This window comes from Diadema antillarum, unplaced genomic scaffold (genome assembly GCF_040938485.1).
Source record: "Diadema antillarum isolate AM-2024a unplaced genomic scaffold, OU_Dant_1.0 seq00000871_RagTag, whole genome shotgun sequence".
Lineage (NCBI taxonomy): Eukaryota > Metazoa > Echinodermata > Echinoidea > Diadematoida > Diadematidae > Diadema > Diadema antillarum.
The window spans coordinates 707,955-731,584 of record NW_027271737.1 but is presented as its reverse complement, the minus strand read 5'-3'; the positions used below and the strand labels follow the sequence as shown (position 1 = coordinate 731,584).

Here is a 23,630-nt window from a genome sequence, read left to right as displayed (position 1 = left end):
CCATCGCCGTAATATGGATGAATGGCTTGCAGTAGAGGAATTCACTGCACAAGGTGTACAAAACTATCCCCGCTAGCACACTAAATGATACTAAACCTGCTTTAGATATGGCTCATGAGACTGGGTAAGAGAACTCATTTTCATTATTGTACCTTAAGGGAAGCTATACATAGCAGTAATATATGACTTTTTATGTAGACTGCAGTGAAAGATACTTAGTTCATGCACGTCCTCACTGCATTTGTCTGGACTTAGTGTATGGAACAATGTACACCATGTTGGTACACTATCATAGGATGGGTCAAGAAAATTCTGCGATCTCATTGGTAGAGAGCTGTGTTTTGATTTGTATCGGTTGCACGTTGCCCCACTAGCAATAGACACTAGTTACGTTCAGACGACAAGCCTTAACCTCGAGGTTAGAGCTTGTAGTTAGGGCCCGTGAATACGCACTCGTAGTTAGCTAACCTCAAGGTTAGCTTGATGTTTAGAGCCACAAGAAATCTTATGGTTAGCGCTCTAACCACGAGCCGCGGGGGTCCCCACTCGTAGTTAAGCACCGTGTGGACACAAAAATCAACGCACTCAAAGGGGTAGGAATTTAACCTTGAGGTCTCGTAACCTCGAGGTTAAGATTCGTCGTGTGGACACATGTCAAAGTTAGGGGGCAAGAGCTTAACCTCAAGGTGTCCTAACCTCGAGGTTAGGGCTTGTCGTCTGAACATAACTACTATTATACAAATGATGCACAGGATAGAGTGCGTTAGTGTAGGCGTATAGTGCACTCTAGGGTATTTACAATTGTGAAACATGCACGAGGTGAAGCCGAGTGCATGTTGCACTACATTGTAAATACCCGAGAGTGAGCTACGCCTCCACTAACGCCACGAAATAATCCTGTGCATCATTTGTTTTATAAAATGGGTCAAAAATTCGAAAACTAACAGCATTTTTCAGCGTTTTTCACGTACCTTTGTGGGTCAAGATGTCCGAAGATGTTCGTCCCAAACATTTACGCACGTCGCACTCGGAAATCCCGCACATACAGTATAAGTATGATGGGGGGTTGGGTTTCCGGACACTTAAGTTCCCGCATGAAAACTTCATACTTGCCAACATTTTGAAATCCTGAAGAGGTAGATTTTGTGAGGGAGCGAAGTGACCAAGCCTGAGCGCTTGCGCGCGAGGGGGGGGGGGAGTGTGGGAGGGGGTGTTCCCCCTCCTGCGGTGTGGACTTTTTTTATTTTTCAATATCAAAATATGAGATTTGGTGCATGATTTTTTACCTTTTTAAAGGGTTCTTGGTATTGATAAAAAACATATAATGCATGTAAATCTATGAACTATTTTGTAGACTATGCATATAAAAATAAAATAAGACATATTGGTAAATAATTTTTGTAGGCTAAGCATATGTGAAAAAGTAATCAAACATATTGGCAAATAATTTATCCCCTTATAGTGTACTTTCCATTGTGGAGCTAGTTTGATGAATAAGACATAATGTTGCCCTCACCAAATCTAAATTAATTAGCAGATGACCTGGCTGTGAGATTCCTGTACGTGGCAGATTTTGCTCTCTTCTGCAGTGTTTGGGAGAGTTTCCATTCGTAGCATTCACTCTTGCAGAACGTGAGCTACCAAAACATTACTATTATGCGTGGTTCTAGCTACACGTACACGTGTACAGTACATTAAGTCTTGCACGCACGTTATGATAGAGACTAGTGCGCCACTGCAGTGTGCATAGTCATGTGTGCATATTAGAAGGCTGAATACGACGTTTTTGAGGAACGAGTTCCTTGACATTATTATTAGTATTCTAATTACTAGCTTATTTTAGGGAATCAACGCACAATGAAGGGAAAATATGACTTCCATTTCATTTTATGGTAGGTTTGCTACAAAATCGGTAGATCAGAAGAGAAAATCGGTAGCCGGTCAAAACCTCTAAAAAGCGGTAGTCTACCGCCCAAAGCGGTAGAGTTGGCAAGTATGAAACTTACTTATTTTACATAGAATATGCACCCTTTACCTTAAAGACTTGATATAGACTCCTCATATAGGCCTACTAGACAACATACTCTGAAAACGGCGTGAGAATTAACCTGCTAAATCGTTGGATTTGCCCTTCAAAGTGACTCCATGTACGCGTCTGGTCCCACAACGCTTGGTCTACTGTACTGTACAAAGTGTACGTACATTGTATATAAGAGTATACGTACGCCACACATGTTATGCACAAGGGAAGAAAGGCCGGCCGGCCGGCAGCCCGAACTAAAAGTTGTTTACAGGATTGACAGCGCGTATGCATGCAATTCAAAGGAGCCGCCGCTCGCACAGACGATCGGCAATAGGATTTAACACGCAGTGCAATGGGACTAGAATAAAGGAAGCACATGTGACTCATTTCAGCGCTTCCTATTGGCTACATTCGTGAACACATTTTATAAATACATGTTATTGCACAATAATTGTAGCAAGACTTTGCACACAAAGCAAGCTTTTACCAACTCAGTAAGAAATGCCTATTTGCCGTGCAACCGGTAATTATTGGATGCATGGCTTGAAGTACTACATGTACATGCAGTGTGTGTCTGTTGTCGAGACAAAATGAAATACATCCTGTAGATTTGCCATCAGGTTGCATAATCAAAAAATGGATTTCTAGCAAGAAAATAATAATAAAAAATAAAAAATGACCCCCTTTCTTTAAAACAGTTGATGGACATGTCTTTGTGCATCAGTAGGAAATGTCAGTAGCATGCAGTAACTATGGAATTTGGTCGACACCCAACTTGGGTTTGCCTTGTGGTCGAACTTTCTTTAGTAACTTTAATACATGCACACAATTCCTACTGATGCATTCAGACCTACGATGCATCATTAGTACACTGAGACACTTTTTCAGCTCTGTTCTTCTCCTCACACAGCGGCAACACTTAGGCCGTGAGTCATTGGACAGATCACCAGTGCATAGTGCCTACCTGTCAGACAACTGTTTTGCTTCATTTATTTACTGAGGGTACTTATTACCAAAGCAGCTTAACTTTCATGCGTACATAATGGTCATATAGGGATGCCATTCCTATTTGATATCTTACTATTTCTTCGTCTTCTTTTTTTCTTGTTTTTTTTTAACCTCCTGAGGAGTAGTCCCGAGTATACTTGGGTAGGTGTCAGATGGGAATCAAATGCATGTTGTAGCAAAGTCAGTCTGTCTTCAACGGGTTAAGATCTTCAAAATCAAGAATACAAATTTGTTTCTAATACAATATTTATGAGAAAGGCAATGAGGGAGGACCTAAACCTTTTTGCTACCTGGTATATCCAATACGAAATTATATCACATGTATCACTATGGTAGATGCATTATAAGAGACCAGATCAGTGGTGTAAATAAATGAATCCCATGTTTGATGAAACATTTGATGAAACAAGACGTTAAAGCTGCATTGTTTGAAGTTCAGGATTCTCATTTAGAAGCATAACTTAAAAAGCCAGGAGCAAAGATTTTGTTTTAACAACTCACATTAGGTTTTGATCACTGATCAATGAATGGTGCAGGACTAAGAAAACCCAACTATTCCAGGTTTTTAAATACATCCTCCTCATTCTGGATAAGATTTAACAGGTGAATTATAGTACGAGTTAAAAATCACTCAGTATGCTAGTGAGCTTGCTGCTATTGTGGATTGAGCATTACACTGCCATAGCCTATTAAGTCTCTGCATGGCTTTACTTGATAGATCATGCATAAAGTTACAAGTGTACTCATAACTCGTGAGGCCTGCACAGAACTCACACGTAACTGAGAGCTTTGTGGTACAGGATACAATTGCATATGAAGTTATGCATGATTTGGGAACTTATGCATGACTTCAATCTGAACTGATTTCTTTGTAAAAACACCCCCATCAGTGCCTGGTCAAACATCAATCATGCAATCATGCATGAAGCATGCATGGGGGAGATATAGACAATAGTATGATGTAGGCCAAGGCATTCTCTGTGGGCTTTCACCCCATCAGAATTTACTTGACCTGAGAATATTCACACTGATTTAGCAGTTACTGTATAAGCTGTTATTTTCGCATACAGATATTTTTGTGGATGAGAAGGTGACAAGCACATGAGATGTTCTTTTCATGAATTGACTGCGACGCACTCTCCCAAATGGATGTACCTGATGCTTCTGGTAAACGCATCTCCCCTAGCTCAAGGCGACATTTTTTGCAATCCAACTGTGATTCATGAAATGCATGAAAATTAAACCCTTCCCAAAATAACAGCTTATAGAGTACTGTGACGATGACAACACTTGCCATGGTACTTTGATGATGTTCTACAAATTTGGTTACTCGCTGGGAAGCTTTTTAAAAAACTGCCGATCCATGATGAGGTTGGGTATCTTCAAATTTGACTAGTCTCTCCTGAGAGAGTATGTATTGAGATCAAAGTGCTCAGGTTACTGTAAAAGTGGATATTTTCGCGTGACTAATTTTTCGCGCTTGGCCGAGTAAGAAGAGTTTCGCATGTTTTTAATTCCGCGGAATCAAGACATCAACTACTGGGACATATGGCACGCTAAAATTTTCGCGTGTTTTTATTTTCGCGCTAGCTTCTGGTTGCACGAAATGCGCGAAAATTTCAACGCTGCGAAAATTTCAACTTTTACAGTAGTGCACATGAGCTGTTAACCAGGGATTGCCTCACATCCCTACAATATGTGCTTGTGCACAGTAGCAACATGGCTTCACACTGTCAGATGGGTAGAACTATACACAACTTTACGTATACTTTATCAAACGCTTTCATTAGTCTCTTCTGAAACAAACAATAATTTGACGAATTTACTCAAATGAGAGAAGGAATGTTTTAGTTAAATCACTCAAAACTAAAAAGAGTTGGTATCAAAAAATTTATACGACAACTCAGAAAGGATGCAGGTGGGGTCGAGAAACACAAATTTTGTATATTTACGTCAGCAATGTGAATAGACAATATAGTAAGCACTTTTACCATTTCTTTTGTTTTTAACTTGGCCTGACGTGTAGTTCAAGTTGATGGAAAGAAAACAGTTAAATTGCATAATAAGGAAGGGATATTGAAATAAGTAGAAGGATATATCACCGACATTTGAATCCTGTGAACAGAATTTTGATTATTCCTGAAAGTTAAAATAATTACATATGTGAATTAAAATGAGCAAATGCATGAGGTCAGCTCTGTTTTTTTAATATTTTGCTTGACATATTACCATGTACTTTTATACGAGGTTGCATCAGATCCACTGTCAGATGCAATGCTGTCATCATTTATCCTTTCAGGTCGAGTTGCAAATGGATATGATGATTTATTTTTATTACAATCATGTGAAACTGAAACTTTCTTCAGGAATAGTACTATCTACCATTAAGAAATTAGAACAATATCTCCTACCTGTTGTGACACCCGAAAGCCTCCAGAAGACAAAATAGAATTGATATGTGTATCTGACAATACATGATGTGTAATATGCAAGGTTAATAATCACATTCATGTGTGATATCTCTTTATCTTGGTGCAGGGCTTCTGTTCAGAGAACCGCCGTTGTCTTACGGCACGTCAGGATGTCGTCGACCACGAGTGCAGAGGAAGATGTCATTTTGGAGAGAGTGGATTCAGCAGGAGTCATTACACTGAACAGACCAAAGGCCCTCAATGCCCTCAACCTTTCCATGGTGATGAAGATAACTCCAAAACTGAGGGTGAGTCAATTTCCACTGCACTCAAAGGCATAGACCTTGGAGAACTGCTGTGGCTTTGATGCATCATTAGGTCCTTGATTCAAGTCCCCCTGGCTGCAATGGTTGTGACACCAAGCAAGGCACTTTCTCGTCATTACCCAAATTTGGTCCCCCTATAGGGTTCCCAGAGGGGACTTTTGTTAGTCCTGTGGCTGCTCACATATGAGCATTCATTGCTCATTTAGGAGCTGCATAGAAACAAATAAATTCAATTCCTTTGATTTCAATTCAATTCTTTCTCCATCAGCCCTTTACTCCCCCATTACCACCTCTACTAAATACACTGTATGTTTCCTTTAGACATTAATTGTGTTTAAGATATGTTCCAGTTCTAAATCCTCTTCTCCCACGCTGAGAGCTAGTCAGGTGCTACTGATAACTATCAGTTACGGTATTCATGCTACCTCTGGGACAACCAGATGCTACCTCTGGGACAACCAACGTTTGAAAACTTTCTTTGTCCCCTTCCCAATGGCCTTTATATAGAAATGAACCAATGTTTATCTACAGAATGTGGAGCTGTTGTCTCGGGAAAGTACAAAAGTTTATAACGTATTCAAGTGTGTGCATGTTTCATCCTTACAAACCAACCATTAACCATTTTTCTCACCTGTTACATATAGATTCAAAGTGATGTTCTTTTGAGCTTTATATCGCTAGGAATGCACTCTTCATGTAGTTGTTATTAGGTCCAGCAAGCCTTCAGCAAGCTGTAGGGTTGTCAGAGGTAAACTTTGTGATGGAAATGTGCATGGAATTTGAAAGCAATTACGAATTTGAAAACAATAGTAATCTGGTCTATTGTATACTTTATAGAATCATCCTTATGCACATTTTTCCAACAATAGAAGTCAATATAGTTAGTAAAGTTAACTGCAGATATGTATGTCTTGTGTAATTTTACATCATAAATATGCTGACATGTATTTGTGTAATATTCCTTCATTTGTTAGGAGTGGTGTGCGGACCCCACAGTGTCTATGGTCATTATGAAGGGGACAGGGGACAAGGCATTCTGTGCAGGAGGAGACATCAAAGGTACCCGTCTTCTTACCTCTACTATTTACATGCTCATTCTGAAGTCAAAATGTCACTTTTGTGATGTGTGAAGAGAATTGTTTGGAAACCAAAGGGTTGTGGTAAATAGCAATTTTGCAGTCACCCGTGTGCAATCAAGTGTTATTAGTACTTGATTGCTCTTGAATTTAGTCTGGTTTTTTTATGGACAGTGCAATTTTTTTTTCTCCCTCAATCAAATCTGAATGAGAAGAACTGTGTATGTGCTATATTTGTCATGAAAACAGACTTAGCATTAGTACTACAGTTGAGACAACTGACTAGATCAAAGGCACAGGGATACAACACTCCCAGGCTTTAATAGGACAATTCAATACTGGTATCCATTTAAGGATGTTACATGATGCAAATTCAGTGCTGTTACTAATGCATTCTCCAGCACTCCTATGGAGACACATGTTTTGACAGACTTACACCTTCACTTTTGATATTCATTGTGGTGTGGTAGCTCTTTCCTTATAACTGGTGCTGGAAGCAATAACCAAAGAGCAGTCCAGACATGACCATTAAAACATAAGCTGTATATTGAATCAACAATGGATGTTAAAGCATTGCATATCTTCCGTTTGTTTGTTTTTTAATCATAATGTCCATTTTGCACATGAATGTGAACATTTACAGCCTGGCTAGCTTTTGTGTTGAGATAGCAGGATGTATTGACTCTCTTATGATGAAGAAAAAACTTGATTACCTATTCTAAAGTTGTCTCGTGAATGATTTTCTGTGAAAATCTAAACAGCTTCACTTTTGAGTGTTTTCATTTCCATTCATGCACAGCTGTGACAGACGCAGGCAAGGTTGGCGATCCATCAGCTGGCAGCTTCTTCAAGAACGAATATATCTTGAACCATGCCATCGGCACGATGCGGATTCCATACATCGCATTCATCCACGGAATCACAATGGGTGGGGTGAGGGCAGCCTTTCATTGTTAAGCTTCTGATGCAAACATTCTACCCCAAAGTGAATACCAAGTTGTGTCGTATCTCATACCAGAGAATATTTTCTTTACTTTGAAGAAAAATTCACATTGGCTTGTGAGGAAACTTGCGAAGCATTGCAATAGACAACCAAGACCAGGAATGCCCCCAAACTCCACCAACAGACAAGTCTTCTCAAAGCCTTCATCCCAACATGCCAAGTTCATGTTTAAATGTTCATACTTAAGTGCAGTGTTTGTGTAACTCACAACCTGTACATAGTTGTTCCATGCCAGCAGCACTTCTTGTATGTACCCAAACTGAATAGTGTATTCATCTTGCTGGACCTAATGATGGTGAGGAAAAGTAGGAATTAGTCTACTGCCAATGAAATGGAATGAAGACATATTTTAGAATAACAAGTCTGTGTAATTAGCAAGTTTCCTAAAGCAGTGGTCTACGCCTTTCCATCATTTTTTTTGTCCCCGCCGAACGAGTTCGAGCAGGGGACTATGAAACGGGCTCCGTACGTGTGTGTGTCCGTGTGTCTGTCTGTCCGTCCGACCGTCTGTCTGTCTGTCTGTGCGTCCGTTTGTGATCAAAATGTTCAATTTGCTACTTCTCTGTCATTTATGAGCCAATTTTGATTCTGTTTGCTTTATATGATAGCACTACATGGGAGCTTTGAAACTTCTACACAGAATTTCAGTTGTGACCTTTGACCTTGACCTTTGACCTATATTGTACATTTTGCTTCAAAATGCTACTCCTTCGCCATTTCTAACCCGATTTCGATTCCGTTTGCTTTATGTGATGGCACTAGGTGAGGGCTTCAAAACTTCTACACAGAATTTTGACCTTTGACTTCTTTCACCTTTGACCTTGATTTTTGACCTTTATTGTACATTGGCTACAAAATGCTACTCCTTCGCCATTTCTAACCCGATTTCGATTCCGTTTGCTTCATGTGAAGGCACTAGGTGAGGGCTTCAAAACTTCTACACAGAATTTTGACCTTTGACTTCTTTGACCTTTGACCTTGATTTTTGACCTGCATTGTACATTTTGCTACAAAATGCTAAGTAAACACTCCTTTGCCATTTCTAACCCAATTTCATTTCCATTTGCTTTATGTGATGGCACTACAGTCTAGGTGAGGGCTTCAAAACTTCTACACAGAATTTTGACCCTTGACTTCTTTGACCTTTGACCTTGATTTTTGACCTATGTTGTACATTGGCTACAAAATGCTCCTCCTTTGCCATTTCTAACCCGATTTCGATTCCGTTTGCTTTATGTGATGGCACTAGGTGAGGGCTTCAAAACTTCTACACAGAATTTTGACCTTTGACTTCTTTGACCTTTGACCTTGATTTTTGACCTATATTGTACATTGGCTACAAAATGCTACTCCTTCGCCATTTCTAACCCGATTTCGATTCCGTTTGCTTTTTGTGATGGCACTAGGTGAGGGCTTCAAAACTTCTACACAGAATTTTGACCGTTGACTTCTTTGACCTTTGACCTTGATTTTTGACCTATATTGTACATTGGCTACAAAATGCTACTCCTTTGCCATTTCTAACCCGATTTCGATTCCGTTTGCTTTTTGTGATGGCACTAGGTGAGGGCTTCAAAACTTCTACACAGAATTTTGACCTTTGACTTCTTTGACCTTTGACCTTGATTTTTTACCGATATTGTACATTTTGCTACTAAATGCTACTTCCGGCGGGGACATATTTTACGCACCGCGTAATTTCTACTTTTCCTTGTTTTTTTTTTTTGGGGGGGGGGAGGAATATAGTCATTATATGTAAAAGGAGAGGAGCACAGTTTCGCCTGTTCACACATTATATAACTTTTGGCATAGATTTAGGCAATGGAAGCCTCCCTGTATAATGTGTTATTGATGGTATTTTCTATGAACAGTATTTCCAGAAGGCACATGTTGCTTTGTCTTGTCATACACTGCAGTAGATTAGTCTAGATTTATATGTCTACCTCTTGACTTTCTTTTTCCACCATATCTCAAGGGTGTTGGGCTGTCAGTCCACGGCAGGTATCGTGTGGCCACAGAGAAGACACTGTTTGCCATGCCTGAAACTGCCATCGGTCTCTTCCCCGATGTCGGGGGTGGCTACTTCCTCCCCCGCCTGAGTGGCAAGCTGGGACTCTACCTCTCGCTGACCGGTTACAGGTTGAAAGGCCGTGATGTCTTCCACGCCGGAATCGCCACCCATTTTATAGAAGCTCAGAAGGTGAGGGTTGAATGGGATGGAGACAAGTCTACAAGGTTTTTATAGTCAGCTGAAAGCCAGTGGGTGTGGGCAGGTTTCTCTAAGAAACTGAAAGGCTTTGCTAGCCAAAAAGATATATTCTGCCACCAAAAGACAGGGCACCATACTCAGCTAGCCAGCCCCGGGAACATTGATTGTGTATACTGATCGGCTCTGATGTGGAATTTATATAAACACACTCAAATAGACCATATTATAGGAGAAAATTTACTATCTGATGTGATGATAGTATTAGGTAGAGTAATATATGCATTGTGATTAGTTAGATGGTATCACTTTTTTGTGAAAAAACTTTGGTATAGTGGCACGGTCATGCCAATGCTTACATCACGCCCACACTGCGTTTATGCAGAGATTCGTGCAGCGAGGAACATAGTAGGACAAGGCCAAACGACGTATGCGCGCATAGAGCACTGGACGCAGAAAGCAGCAGTTCATTATACGCAAGTCTGCTCAGCAATACGCATATGCAGATGTGCTAGCTGTACGTAAACAAGGTTATCGTTACTCTGCGTGCAACAGTACGGTGAGTTTAATGTTAGATCTAGTACTTCTAAAGCCTAGACCTACATAAAGTCCATGTAGATTGAGGGGCCTGTTTACTGTAGCAATTAGGGCATGTTCTATTGATGCATCAGTACTGGACTATAGAACTCCAAATACAGTACTCTCCGCATAATCGGGTAGGCTCGGGCAGAGCGTTTCTTACCCGATTAAGCGGAGTACCCGATTAACAGAAGAACATGTCTCATTCACAATTGACACACACAATGTGTATTTACATGCATTGTACACTGCACCAAACACCACTGTATGCTTAACACGCGTGCTTGCACGGCACATTATACATACCTTACACTTGCTCAGTCACGAGCACTAATTTACACTCTTTTTACGGACAAATTTGTCTTCAGAAAACTTTGTCATTTGACGTATAGACTCCTCGCTAACACGCAGGCGTTTTCCGAAATGAACACGTCTCTTTGCGTGCACTAGTAACGTAGAACGTCGGGTTACTTTTTGAGAAGTGACTGGGGAAAAGCAAAATTATGCATGGAGCTGGTGCATGGCCTAATTTTCGTTTTAAACTTCTCGTATGGTGAATGTTGTTGCGGAGCGAGGGAGGAGCGCAAGTGTGTTCAACTCCTGTCTGTCTATGCAATTGGGAGTGCCCAGGTACATGTATAATGTTCGTTTTCGTGTGGCAAGTCGGTATGTGTACATGTGTTTTCATGTTTAATCACTTCCCAAATGGTCGGTCTTCTTTGCAAATTAAGCAGAGAATGCGATTAGCCGTGGAAATTTTGACACGCATGAATCCTTAAAGTGTTATATCTGCGATAAAATGTGGGTAAAAATTAGATTAGAAGAATATTATTTACCCATTTATGCGGAGAGGAATTTCAATGTGCATTGGAACTGACTCTGACATAACTACCCAATTAAACGGAGTACCCGTTTAAGCGATACCCGATTACGCGGAGAGTACTGTACTAAGTTATCCCTCATACAGTTTTATTTGCCTCGGCCTGCTGTGGCCTTGTTGAAACAAAACAGCACTTTGGATGATTTAGCATTTATCATTCTACAATCTTGCATAGTGCATCATAGAGTGTGCCCTATTTGTATAATGTAAAGAGCATTTTGCTCTGTGGTCAAGTTGACTGTCATGAAGAGAATGAAATCAGAGCAATTAGATGGTTGCAAAATGGTTGCAATGCCATCAAAATTGTACGTGATGGAAGAAAGATATGACATTTTCAGATTTCACATACTTTCATTAATTAGCCATTTTTGTTGCATCAACTTGTGCAAAGTAGCTGGAATGATAACATTTTACTATCACCTCAGAATATTCTACTTGTGTGTGTAAAGAAAAATGTGTCATGAAATCAGTTCCCATTTTTATGATTGCGCAACTCCAACCCATCCCCGTGCCCATTGTCATTGCAAGGTTAAAGTAATACAGCCAAATTATGAAGCAAGGGATGTGAATATTTAGTTTGAGTTCACTTGTAATGGAAATTTATTAAACATTCATTTTTTTTTTCAGCTGTCTGACTTGGAACAAGAGCTACTTAAACTGCCATCACCTCAGGATGCCCAGATCCAAGAAGTTCTACAACGTTATCACCAAGAGGTATTGTCTGTTACTATGAACATAGAATATTTTGTGGTATGAAAATCTTCTCAAGTCATAGGCTCAATGAATCATCAGTAGCATATCAACATTAGTAGAGATATTGAATAAGGTACAACACTACATATACAGTCCTGACTTCAATTATGTGGCCCACTCTTATCTGGATTTCTCTATCCGGATGCCTTCAAGCACTGAAGACAAAAAAATAAAAATAAAAAAATAAGAAAGTAAGAAAGTAAGAAAAATTTTGATTTTCAAACACAATTGAAATGTCTACAAAACTCAGACAATTTCAGGGTTCGAAATTGGCGATGGTCTGCTGGCCATTGGCCACCCAAAATCACGTCGGACTAGCCAAAAATCATAAAATTCTGAAGTTACTAGTCCGTCTGGCTAGCCAAAATATTGCTTTAGTGTCAAAATTGATTCTAAGTAGTCCGCCTGGCTAGTTCAAAAAAAAGTTAAGTGCGACCCCTGCAATTTACCCATAATGTCCCCTACAGGAGCATGTTATGAATCTTACAGTAAAATGTTTCAATTTCAGGACTATGATTGCAAGTATGCTAGCATAAATTACTCTACTCTTGCAGTGTACATTACGTACATATAGCTACCACCGGGTCAGCCGCCTACTTGTACTTATATATACATAAACATTGTTTCTCCCATATACAGCCACATCGCTCAACCGGACGAGCACCAGTCCCGACATGGCTGGATAACAGGGGGCTAACTGTATAAGCAAAATATTTTTGCATGCAAAGTTAACTGAAATTGGCCTAACACAAAAAATTGAGGGTGCTTAAGTTTCCAATTACAACAGTTTACAGAAGCAGGTTTGACTTTTACTTACCTGTTTGCCTTGGGCAAGTAAAATTGTATTTGGGCAAATGAAAATATTTAAAGGCTTAAAGTCATTTACTTGCCCATATGAGCAAGTCAGATTTTGACTTTGATATGAAAATCAGAAGCTCCTCAAGTCAATGTATACATTGCTGCTTTATTTATTTATTTATTTTTTTTTTTGGGGGGGGGAAGGGGGGGTTAATACTTTTTCTTTTAAGCAAGTAAGAATTTGAAAATTGATGATTTTACTTGGTTGACACACAAGTAGAGGAAAAAGTTGATGTCGGGCCCTGTGGAAGTTATGAGTTGGCTCACATAATAGAATGTCTGGCTAACACTGGCGTGTCTTTTGGTGCTAGGCTCAGTAAAACCTCAGTAATCCCTCTGTCACAAGGCAAGATGCTCTTTCTGTTTTTAGAAAGTATAAAAGAGCATTTTCTCACTTTATTTCTTGCATATTCTGCATCTTAAAGCTATAATGCTGGCACCACGATGTAGTTCTTGCAATCAATTATTTAGATATAGGAATGCAGGCAGCTAACCATCTTCACTGTAACTCCAGTCGATTTCTCTCAATAAAGTTTCATTGCCAAAACTGCACTGAGCTTTCATTCGTTTGCATGTTCCCTGCAGTGCACAATTGACGTCGACAAGCCATTTTCCCTGGAGCCCCATAGAGAACACATAGATAGGCTGTTTGACGGGGAGTCGTTGGAGGAAATCTTCCAGAAATTGGAGCAAGATGGGTCGGAGTGGGCCACAAAACAGCTGGAGGTAAGTTTCAGTCACACCCTCAGACTACTGGTGTCATGAATTTTATTTAAAGAAATAGACGTTCAGACATGTCTACTGTGACAGGCCTATCCAATGTATGCATCGTGCAGCAGGTCATTTCAAAGTGAAGCCCACATAGAGATTGATTAAAAGAATTTGGAACAGGAAAACTATGGTTCATAATGAAACGTGATTAGCATTTATATGTAGTTTTTGAAAGCAGTCCCAAATCACACACCCAATGAAATTTCACAAGTTTAGCTCATACCTGGTAGTAGAGTTTAGAGTTCATGTTATCATTATATATCAATGTTGGAGATCTAGATTTAAAAAAAAAAAATGCTTTTACCAGCATGTGCTGCACGTGCTTCCCTTCTTTCAGTATCAGTAGGATTCTCCTGCCTTGTTTGACATAGTCCAGTATTATTGTGACATTAGTAGGATTTCCTCTCTTTATGCGTGTATGTGTGCATTACTTTTGGAACCATTTGTTGTTGACTATGAAATCCCAATATTTTGTCATACAGCCATAAGGTTATACATCATGGAAAGTCCTCTTATATAGGATTTCAGACAATAGTAGCAGAAATAAAAACAAGTCAATTTAATATCAGTCTTAGACGATGACTTCATGGAATTATTGAAGTGAATGTATATGTTGTTGTTGCTTTTCTTAGAGGGATAAGTGCAAATGAGTGAACAGTGAATACTGTATGAACTCATTCTTGGTATAATCTAAACTTGCAGACACTGAAAAAGATGTCACCTACGTCGATGAAGATTACCCACAGACAGCTGATAGAGGGCGGCAAACTCTCCCTGGCTGATGTCCTGTCAATGGAGTACAGAATGGCAGAGGGATGCATTGTAAGTCTTACATGTTAACTCCCTTCCCCTGGTTGGTTTGTATCAGACTCCCACCATCGTGGATTAGTAGGATTGATCATGAGAATTTCATGGTTAAAGCTTCAAAACAATATCTTTTTCTTCCATCAAGAGTCACTTTTGCTGTGTAGCTGTGAAGCTCTTTCCACCCTGAGAGCGTCATAATAGTTTTAGTCTTGTGTCTTCTTTTTTTTTTGGGGGGGGGGGATGGGGGTGTGGATGAGAAAGATTCTTTAGAAGTGAAGTCGGTTTAACAAAAATTTGATGTAATCACAATTTCCCATCCTAGAGATCCTCAATTTTGAATACAAAGGTAGGAAAGGAGAAAAAAAAACAATTAGCAGTTTTGTGGCAAATTTTGACACTTAAAGCCCCCTTGCGAACATGTGCAGATTAGAAAAACAAAAACAAATAACAGCTTCAGTGCTTCCTAATAGAGCATAAAATGAAGCTTGAAAATGTGAATCAGAATAGTCAATGTTATACCCCCGTCACACTAGTACGGAATCAGCCCGAATCAAGCAGAACCAGCCGGAATTAAGGATTTTCAAAATTCGCGCCACATTCGGGAGAAAAATTCAAATTCTGACAGCTTGGTAGGGAATGCTGTTTGAATGCTTGGAATGCACTTCGAACCCTTTTCGAATCATTCTTGCACATTCTGAATGAATTAGCTCTCGAATGCTGCTCGAATGTACTTGGAATGTTGTAGGAATATTCAGAATACTGTTAGAATGCGGTCAGAATTTTTAGAAAGCACTTTGAATGCCGCACGTGCGCGGTTCGATTGCTGCTCGAAGTCTGATGGTCGGAAAGCGCCTCGAATGCAGTACAAACTCGGAAAGCGCCTCGAATGCAGTACAAACTCATTTCGAATGCATTCAGAGCATTCCCGGAATGACTACCAAATATACTTTGAATTTTCACAAATTCAAACAGAATGCAGCCCGCAAAATTAGAATACACTTAGAATATACTTAGAATGCAACACGAATGTCCCGTTTGTGTCAAGAATGGTCTCCAATAGCATATAAAATGGTGATTTTCACCAGTCTCAACCCGATCATCCTTGGACCATGTTGCTTTGCTACAGATTGCTGTCCTCCAGCAAGACCTCCTTGAAAGAGAGGGCAATTACCCCACACCCTTCCCGTGACGCTAACCCTACTCCTAATCCTAACCCTAAACCCAAACTCTAACTCCAAACCTAACCCAACTCTAATCTTTACTCTAGCCTTTTCACTGACCAGTATTTAACTGGAAGTAAATGTACAAGCATTTGAGCATTTGAGATGTTTTGGCAGAATTTGAGGTGCAACACCGTTCCGAAATGAAGTCAGATTGTTTAAAATGCTGTTAGAATGCAGTAGGAATATTTAGAATGTCGTAGGAATATTTAGAATGCCGTAGGAATATTTAGAATGCAATCAGAATCCAATTAGAATACCCTTCGAATGCAGATCGATATTTCTCCACTTCGAATGCTCCTCAAATGTTTTAAGCATGGGTAAAACATTCGGGCTGGCCACAAGAATGGGCCCGAATGTTTGGAACGCACTCAGAAGGTCGTCAGAAATATTAGAATGCACTTCGAATATGCAGGAATGCAGGAAGAATTTTCATTCTAACGACATTCCGGCTCATTCCGCCTTTAGTGTGACGGGGGTATTAAGTATTGTCAAATATACGAAATGTTAACAATAGTTTTATTAAAAACCATTTCTAGAATAAACCATCTCCATGACGGCTTGTTGAGATGATTAGTGATATCTCCTTATGTTGTGGCTTTATTGCGAAGTTTTTGTACGGTAAGGTGTTTTGTGATGTAGCTGAACTATACATATGTATAAAATGTGATAATTCTTACTTTTGTTTAATCACTCCTTCCAGTGTTAAATAGTGGCTTTAATGGTTCACACCTCTGTCCTTTGAATCCCCAGAGGGGCCACGATTTCTATGAGGGCGTGCGTGCCGTCCTCATCGACAAGGACCACAGCCCAAAGTGGGCCCCCGACACGCTGGAGGGCGTGAAGGAGCAGATTGTAATGAGTCACTTTCAACCGCTTGATGACGAGCTTATTCTTTGATGACCAACGAGGGCGCTGCGCGGTGCCAAAACATTGACAACAATTTATTGTGAATGCTGTGGTGTGCATGGAGCTGGATGGAATTTAAAGTCCAATGTTATGAAGAAAGCTTCTATTTTTTATGTGGTGGCATCAAATTAGCCTGAAATTAATGTCGGTGAATTACAGTGTAGGGACACAAAAGGTGAAATGAAGGAGACATGGTTTGTAAATAAATGTTGATAAAATGTACAGTTATCAAGGTTTTCTATTATGTTGAATAATGAATGACGTACCAGCTTGAGCCTGGCATTGTTCAGACATCCCTTTGTTTCATATTGGGTGAATGCTTGTTTACAGGCATGGGGAAGCAAGGGATACTATGATATGAAGTCTGGAAGAGGTTTGATGAGAACATTATTTGTGTCAGTTCATGAGTAAGGTACCATTCAGATTTTTGCTAGTAAAGACTTTTTATCTCTTTCCATTTAATCATGATGTGAAAATCTTCTGTGACAAAGCAATAATGTGATATTGTGCAAGCCGTATCGACCCTACACCATCTCATTCACACCATAGGCACATTTGGTCATTCAACAAACTCTGGGTCCTGTGTTTATACTGCATGCTCTCCAAGCCAGGGAAAACACTGGAATGTTCATGATTGATGGTCGTATTCAGCGAACAGAGCTTTAGTTTTCAGAAATCGAGAAGTTCAGCTCCCTACCCCTGCCAGGGCATGTTGCTCTACTCTTTCTTTCTTCCACACCTGCACTCTCTCTTGCAGCTGTAGACTATAGAATTCCTTTTAGGACTTCAAAGATGCTGTTTGAATGACTTGCCATCCCCGTAGTTACCCATTCATTTATCTTGTGTCAAGAATTTTCATGACTACCTCTCAAAGCACAACTCGGGACAGAGTGTTCGGGTAACTATGAAAATAAAATGCAATTCAGTCCAGCGATTGGGTTTTTGACAGAAATGCACTGAATTTTTGTGAGGTTCCAAATTTTTGAAAATATTTGGAGTTTCTTGTTACTGTGGACCCCATACTTGGCATCAGAAATGATCCGCTACAACATATATGGGAAGCTCAAGTCTGTTTGTTTGTTTGTTTGTTTGTCTGCTAGTGTGAGTAGTATTTGCAGATGTTCTTGTGCTGTTGTCCTTGTATTGCGCTTATTTGTCACAATAAACAATTTTTGTTCTCTGTCATCATGTCAAAAACATGAACAACAACAAAAAAGCTTCTAGTAGCATGTGGTAACCATGTCCAGTCGGCCAAACAGGAAAGCAGATCAGGGGCGTGTAGATTGGAGATTGACTTAAAGTTTTTGTGGTAGTGGTAAGATATGATGCAGGTAATTGGTGAGTCGCTGAGAAGTTGCAGGCAATTTGGAGATTTAGTGTAAGTACTGTCAATTAGTCAATAGGCTGCTGCAGAGAGGATGTTTCCAAGGCAAAATGGAACTGTGCAAGTACAAGTAATATGTCTAATTTTCAGACATTGTTAGGGTAATTAAGCCTCCAACACCATCTATTTCTTGTTCAACCTCGTATTGATGGAGAAGTGTATTATCACTGGTGATGAACACAGAGAACAGTATTGAATGATTGACTCACACTGTAAGAGGAAACAAAATGGTAGGTATTAGGTTTTACATTTTGCTATTTTGGGATCAATTTGTTAATTTGCCAAAGGTCCTTGATGAATTGTGCCAAAAGTTGAACAGTAAAGCATGCACAGACAGCAATGCAACCGCATGGTACATTTTCTAGTATTTATGGGAATGTGACGTGGGAAATCGTGCATCCTGTATGCAGGACATATGTGGTCAAACAGAGGTGATTTTTTTTTGCCAGGAATATTAAAGGAGTTGACCAAAGATTGAATTTGTATGTGTGGAAACTTGTGTCTATCTCTTTTCAATTTTTTTTTTTTAAAACTGAATCGAAAACTATAACAGATGTGACACCAGTGCTAGACAGGTGCGTTTATAGCTTTTTAGATAATGTGGATATTGTAATTCATTCTCGATGTTGAAAAAAAAAAAGTCTGACCGTCACCATATGGTATTTCTTAATTGTTCATACCTGTACATGGCAATATATTGCTGTTCTAGAACTGACCATTCTGGCAACAACAATCTTTGTTCTCTGGTGAGTTCTTAGCTATGTCTGCCAGAAAACTCTTTCCTAAAGGGAATGCCCAAGTTTGTTTTAACACTGCTTGTAAGTCCATACATGGGAATAGTCCAAGCGGGTAAAGGGGCAAATCTTGCATCGAAAGAGAATCGTGTTAGTAGTGGTAGCAGAAAGTATATTGATTAGGATGTGAGCTAGATCAGACCGATGATGACGAGATAGTGACTATTTGTTCATAATCATCACCTCAACTGGTGTGCTATGAGCTACACTGTATATTTCTCAATAGCTGTCTTGAATGTGTAGTACCTGCAAACCAGTGTCCATAGGCTTTACAATGCACTATTTTCTGCTCGATTTCATTGGGTAAGTGGAAGCAGATTTTGCCCAACATGTAAATAAAATTTGAACAATTCTATTCCATCCATGGGAGGCATTTATGAGATCTATATGACCGTTTATTCAACTGGAGTAAACCAGTGAATGAAACTGCAATATGAGACTACTGTGTACGCAAAATAGGCAAAACAGGAATTTTGATATAATATTCCTTATGGAGACTGACTTCTTCAATTCAGGAAGAGAGTGTAAAGACATATTGTCCATAGTATTTGAAATGGTCATAGTGAAGCATATTTCCTGAATGTCAATGCACCTGTGATATAAGACAAAGGAGTACTGTTTCAGCAGAATTACAATGATATGAACCAGTTTTGGGATGTCAAAGAGACAAAAGGTGTGGTCAGACTGGCAAAAGATCGAGAAGTTTAAGATCGCGATCTTTAAGATCTCGAAGTTTTGCCAGTGTGACCGCAAACTTCCCGCGAAACTTCTCGATCTGTTTGCGGGCGATGTCTCCGAAGCACAAGGCCATTGTCATGTACAGATGTGCATTGTTACGTCACAATCACTAGCCATCAAACGGCGCAGTCTTTCTTGCACACGTACCAATTGCCCAAACTTTGCGATCTTAAACTTCTCCATCTTTTGCCAGTCTGACCGCGCCTACTGTGTTCATTGGCAAATTGAAATGATAAATGTCTATGATCTAAGTATATTGCCCAGATTTCAGTGAGCTATTAAATGTTGATACACTGCCCTCGTTCAAATGGCATTCTTGTCGGTAAATTCTTCTGTGATGTGGCTGATTACCAGTATTTTTTTCCCATAACCTGTTGAAGACGAGTCCCAAGTATACTCCGGCAGGTGTCTATGGGAAATGCATGTTGTAGCAATATCAGCCCGTCCTCAAAGGGTTAATCTCCGTGGAGGCACTTAATTGAATATTAAGGCATGCCTTGTGCTTGTGCATGTCATTGAGCTGTAGCATTTTATTTCTACTTTCTGCTTTCCATTCAAGACAATTTTCTTGTTGGTATCCATTCCTTCATATTATGGCTTTAAAACAATACCACGGGGAAAAAAAAACAACGAACAAACTCAATAGGAATGTTTTGAATTTGCATGTTCAGTATGCCATAGGGCAAATGCTTTACCTTTTTCAATAAGCTTATGCATATTTATACCTCATAGTGATATTTTTTCTTGTTTGTGATGGTTGCAATGGCAGCAAAGTCCCTTTGGAAGGACATACAGCTTTTAAGTGTGATGCATACAAGTGTCAATGCTTCGTTATTTCTGTCATGATCTTGTGGTGTAAGTGTTGACAGTAATTCACCTCTTCTTTGTGAAGCCCTCCAATTTTTGACATATCGTCATATGGAGAGGACATTTACTGCCAAAACAGCACTTTTCTAAGTTGAGTTCAAACTGGCTTCACCAAGAGTGATACCATTACCCGTCTTTCTTTTTTTGTATAACTTGATTGCCTGGTATGTCTTCCGTTTACCCAAAGGCTAGATTTTGACTTCCAATTGACTGTTTTATAGACATATTTACATTGGTGATTGTCATATTCAGGCTACTCAGAACTCGATCATAATTTCAGTTCCCCTCCTCCTCCCCCATTAAAAAAAAAAGAAAAGAAAAAAGAATGCCTTGTAAATTGTGACAACTACATGAAGGCTTTCCTTGCCGTTTATTTGATTTTAAATTGTGTGTGTGTGTGTTCTGATGCAGTGATTTGGATATGGACTACGATAGCAATCAGTGTGAAAAGGTTAATGTGCTTGTAACACTATCGTCGCTGGGGTGACAAGACCTCGTATCTAAGAAATGTCAAATATTCAGGAGAGCAAAAAAACATGGCAGCTAAAGCACTGTATCAAATGGGAGAGCCTTTCCTTTGACATGCCATGGTGGCTTCAGTTTTGGGGTAAGACAGCTAGGATGTGGACAGGACATCACTTAACTGATTATCTGACCATTAATCAAAAAAGTCATTTTCACCAAAATTTCAGATACGAGGTTTTGTTGCCACAGCGACGATATCCTTTGGTTAGAAATATTAGAAGTGTGTTCATCCATGGGTCCAGTCTATCATTCTACGTTATTGTCAGTTGCATAACTACAGTCCATGTGAATCAAGTCAATTTACAGCTCATGCCTCCTTGAATGTGGACATTAAAGGGATGGTATAGTATTGGTGGAGGTAAGGATTGGGCTTATAACTTTTTTGTGAGTTACCAAGGAACTACTTTTGAAATAATACAGAGCATACCATTCTATGAGGAATTCAAAGTTTATTAGATGAAAATCGGTTTTGGAATGGCTAAGACATCAAAAAAAAAAAAAAAAAAAAAAACCCAAAGTAAAACAAAGCCATCCTAATAAAAGGTGGGTCCCACCTTCAACCTTTTATTAGAATTGCTCTGTTTTGGATATCTCAGCCATTTCAAAACCAATTTTTATCAAATAAATGTTGAATCCCTCTCGGATTTACACACTCTTTCATATTTCATGAGAGGTTTCTCATTATTTCACCTAAAATTGTTAGAAAGCTGAAGTTAGGTCTCGACCAAAACTATACGATCCCTTTAAAAAGTCATACAAAACCTTATTCCTGGTAGAGTTAACTTCTGGGATACTGATCGTATGAAACCATGCTGCAGAATGGATTGCATTACTGTCAAACATTAGCAACTTGATGAGACAGAAGCATGTTCCAAGTGTGAAGATGTGTGTATTCTTGTGTTTACTTTTGAGAAACGAGGGTTATAACAAAGTTGGTTTTTTTTCCATGAAAAAGGCAGTCAATCTCTCTAATGCTGCAAGTTTCACAACCAGTGGTTTGGAGATTGGATTTATTTTCATGTGGGCAATAGAAGAGTAGTAAAATGTTATGAGCAAGCAACCATGTTACCTTAGAAATGAGATTGATTTCCTTTTGTAGTGCTACATAGGTTGAAGTGTAAATTTTTTGTTCTTTGTCAGTATCAGTTGTTCCTCAACAAGCTTGAATATATGCATTCTAATTGTGGTAATTGTCGAAGGGATCAACCATGCAATGTTATAGAGAGCACTCCCATTATAACAAACACTCTTTTAACAAAAGTCTTGCTGCAATGAAGTAAAAATTCAGGTTCCAAAATTATCATTCACATATTTTTGTATAATTTGTTGTTCGGCCATGTAAAAAATAAAAATGTAAACAAATTCTATGAACCAAAGAAAACTGCCGGTCCAGCGGACTTTGTTATAATGGGAGTCTCCTGTACTATCACTGATTTGGGATCACTCACTGAACAGTGAAGAAAATGTCATTTGTGCTTCAGTATGAATTGAGAAATCCCTCTCAAATACTTTCTCCTCACAGACACATAACCTTGTCTGTATTCCCCCCTTTTTTTTTCCAGTCTTTCATGGTTGATATGTCATCGATTTGTTCTTGCAAAGATCACTGAAATATTACTAATGTGCTCAATCAATTATGTTATTGCAAAAAATAAGGAGTTCATGTCATGATTAATGATTGCATTCTGAATGCATCAAACTGTCAAGGAGTGTGAGAGTGTACGCACATTGGTCTTGAATCCTATGATAATAACAATGCATGTTCTTCAATAGCGCCAAGTTACATCTTTGTATGTTGAAACGTGTTCAGCGAACAAAAGGGGACAAAATTGTGTGACAGCATTTCCCGTGGCTGCATATACGTGCTCACACATCTTGAATATATGTTGATTGTAAAGAATTTACTTGAAGAATGAAATCAAAGAAAGATTTTGTGTTTATATTAAAGAAAACAAGACACTCGAATCTTCATCACAAAAAGAGTCTTGGTTTGCAGCATTCTTCTTTCATAAGCATATCTCTTAGTTTATTATTTTAGCATTTTGTGAACAATATTTTTTTGTTTACTTTACAATTACGTGGCACAACCAGCATGAGACTGACTACAAAAATAATATCTTATCATGCTAATACAATCTTCCCTGTGTTGAGTTCAATAACTTCAATTTTTTTCCTTCACAATCCTACTGCCCCTGTATCTTCATGCAAATGATCATAACCAAGCTACTTTTAGTCTGAAATAAGTTGAGATCAGTGCACCCATTTATCATACTTCTGGATAATCGCTCTTCTGGAGTGTCTGCATGCAGTCTTGAAAATAACTTTCATTTTCTTTCTCTGATGTCCAGTTAAATTAAACACAGCACATCCTTTGTGTCTCCATGGCAACTACACCTTGCCTACATGACGGCTGATCAGAGGCAGACACAAACACATCAGTCACATAATTAGCCACGTCCAATGGTTGTGCTCGCATTGTCATTTTGCACGGA

General features: G+C 39.2%; 1 protein-coding gene across 1 annotated transcript; it reads left to right on the top strand.

Moving 5' to 3' along the window:
• The first annotated feature begins 107 nt into the window (after nucleotides 1-107).
• LOC139740671 (3-hydroxyisobutyryl-CoA hydrolase, mitochondrial-like) lies at nucleotides 108-17,013 on the top strand. The gene is made up of 9 exons (XM_071651243.1): nucleotides 108-124; nucleotides 5,570-5,750; nucleotides 6,743-6,827; nucleotides 7,644-7,777; nucleotides 9,823-10,047; nucleotides 12,140-12,226; nucleotides 13,709-13,849; nucleotides 14,597-14,716; nucleotides 16,675-17,013. Exons 1-9 carry the CDS (start codon nucleotides 108-110, stop codon nucleotides 16,819-16,821), a joined length of 1,137 nt encoding a protein of 378 aa, XP_071507344.1. The 3' UTR covers nucleotides 16,822-17,013.
• The last annotated feature ends 6,617 nt before the right edge of the window (nucleotides 17,014-23,630 follow it).